Raw genomic sequence first — 1,466 nt, 5'->3', positions numbered from 1 at the left:
GGTGAAAGGTTTTAATTTAGATCACTCTAACTCTTCTGTTACCATATAATTCTGTTGAAATACACATTGTATCAATTAATTTTGAAAATAATCGAGAATTTAGTAAAATAACAGTTAATATGAAGCTAGGATTTAAGACTCTTTTACTCTTTTACTTGTTTCAGTCATTTGACTGTGGCCATGCTGGAGCACCGCCTTTAGTTGAGTAAATCGACCCCAGGACTTATTCTTTGAATGCCTAGTACTTATTTTATATACGACAGGCTTCTTTCAGTTTCCGTCTACCAAATCTACTCACAAGGCTTTGGTTGACCTGAGGCTATAGTAAAAGACACTTGCCCAAGGTGCCATGCAGTGGGACTGAACCCAGAACCATGTGGTTGGTAAGCAAGCTAACATGAAATTTTGCTAAAAGTTTTCAATTTAGATAATTTTAACTCTTTTGTTACCATATTGCTACTGAAAGGCACTGCTTTTGTTTCAATTAATTTTCAAAATAACGAGGAATTTAGTAAAATAACTTTGTCACAGTTAAGCTAGAGTTTTGAGACATAAATTAACATGAAAGTTTGATTAAAGGTTTTAATTAAGATCATTTTAAAACAGGAAGATTGTATCATAGGAGATGATGATGATGGTCATGTTGACAATGATGATGATGGTTATGTTGATGATGGTTATGTTGATGATGATGATGGTGATGCTTATGTTGATGATGCTTATGTTGATGATGATGATGGTGATGGTGATAGTTATGTTGATGTTGCTAATAGTTATGGTGATGGTTATGTTCATGATGATGATGATGATGATGATGATGTTGATGGCGATGGTCGTTGATGTTGATGATGGTGATAATAATGGCTGATGGTGATGGTTATGCTGCTGCTGATGATGATGATGGTCATGTTGATGATGATGATGATGATGATGATGATGATGACGATGGCAATGACACCACTGTTGTCAACAATGCCACCACCACCACCGCCGCCGCCGCCGCCACCGCGGCCACCGCCACCAAACAAAAACTGACAGCGAAGTCGACTTACCTCAATTTCTTGATATGAATTTGACATCATAGCAATTAACATATTGATTAAAACAATGATAGCCATGGCATGGTATGCCATGAACAAGATTTCGCCCATTAATTCTGTAAATTTCGGTCCATCTTCAATCTTGATATCTTTTAGCTGAGTTAAGCTAAACAACGACCAGAACAGAGTTCCATAACTAGCCCCAAGCCTGAAAAAAATAAAAACAGAAATAATAACAACAATAATAATAATGATGACGATGACAATGATGATGATAAATAATAATAATAATAATAATAATAATAATAATAATAATAATAATAATAGGTGCCTTAGGTATAATAAAAAAAATATTCAGACAAATACATAATAAAAAAAATATTCAGACAAATACATAACAAAAACACCAGGACTTACAAATATATA

The 1,466-nt window shown here is 34.1% G+C and overlaps 1 protein-coding gene across 1 annotated transcript in view; it reads right to left on the bottom strand.

Moving 5' to 3' along the window:
• The window catches only part of LOC106883329 (transient-receptor-potential-like protein), a 179,707-nt gene that overhangs the window by 44,698 nt on the left and 133,543 nt on the right, over nt 1-1,466 (bottom strand). Inside the window, exon 7 of the mRNA XM_052973725.1 lies at nt 1,053-1,248. Within this exon, the coding sequence (XP_052829685.1) occupies nt 1,053-1,248 (196 nt within the window). The remainder of the gene's footprint in view (nt 1-1,052; nt 1,249-1,466) is intronic.

This window comes from Octopus bimaculoides, chromosome 16, assembly GCF_001194135.2.
Source record: "Octopus bimaculoides isolate UCB-OBI-ISO-001 chromosome 16, ASM119413v2, whole genome shotgun sequence".
In the NCBI taxonomy this organism is placed as follows: Eukaryota; Metazoa; Mollusca; class Cephalopoda; order Octopoda; family Octopodidae; genus Octopus; species Octopus bimaculoides.
Note: the sequence above shows the minus strand (reverse complement) of the source record. Positions and strands in the feature narration are given on the sequence as shown.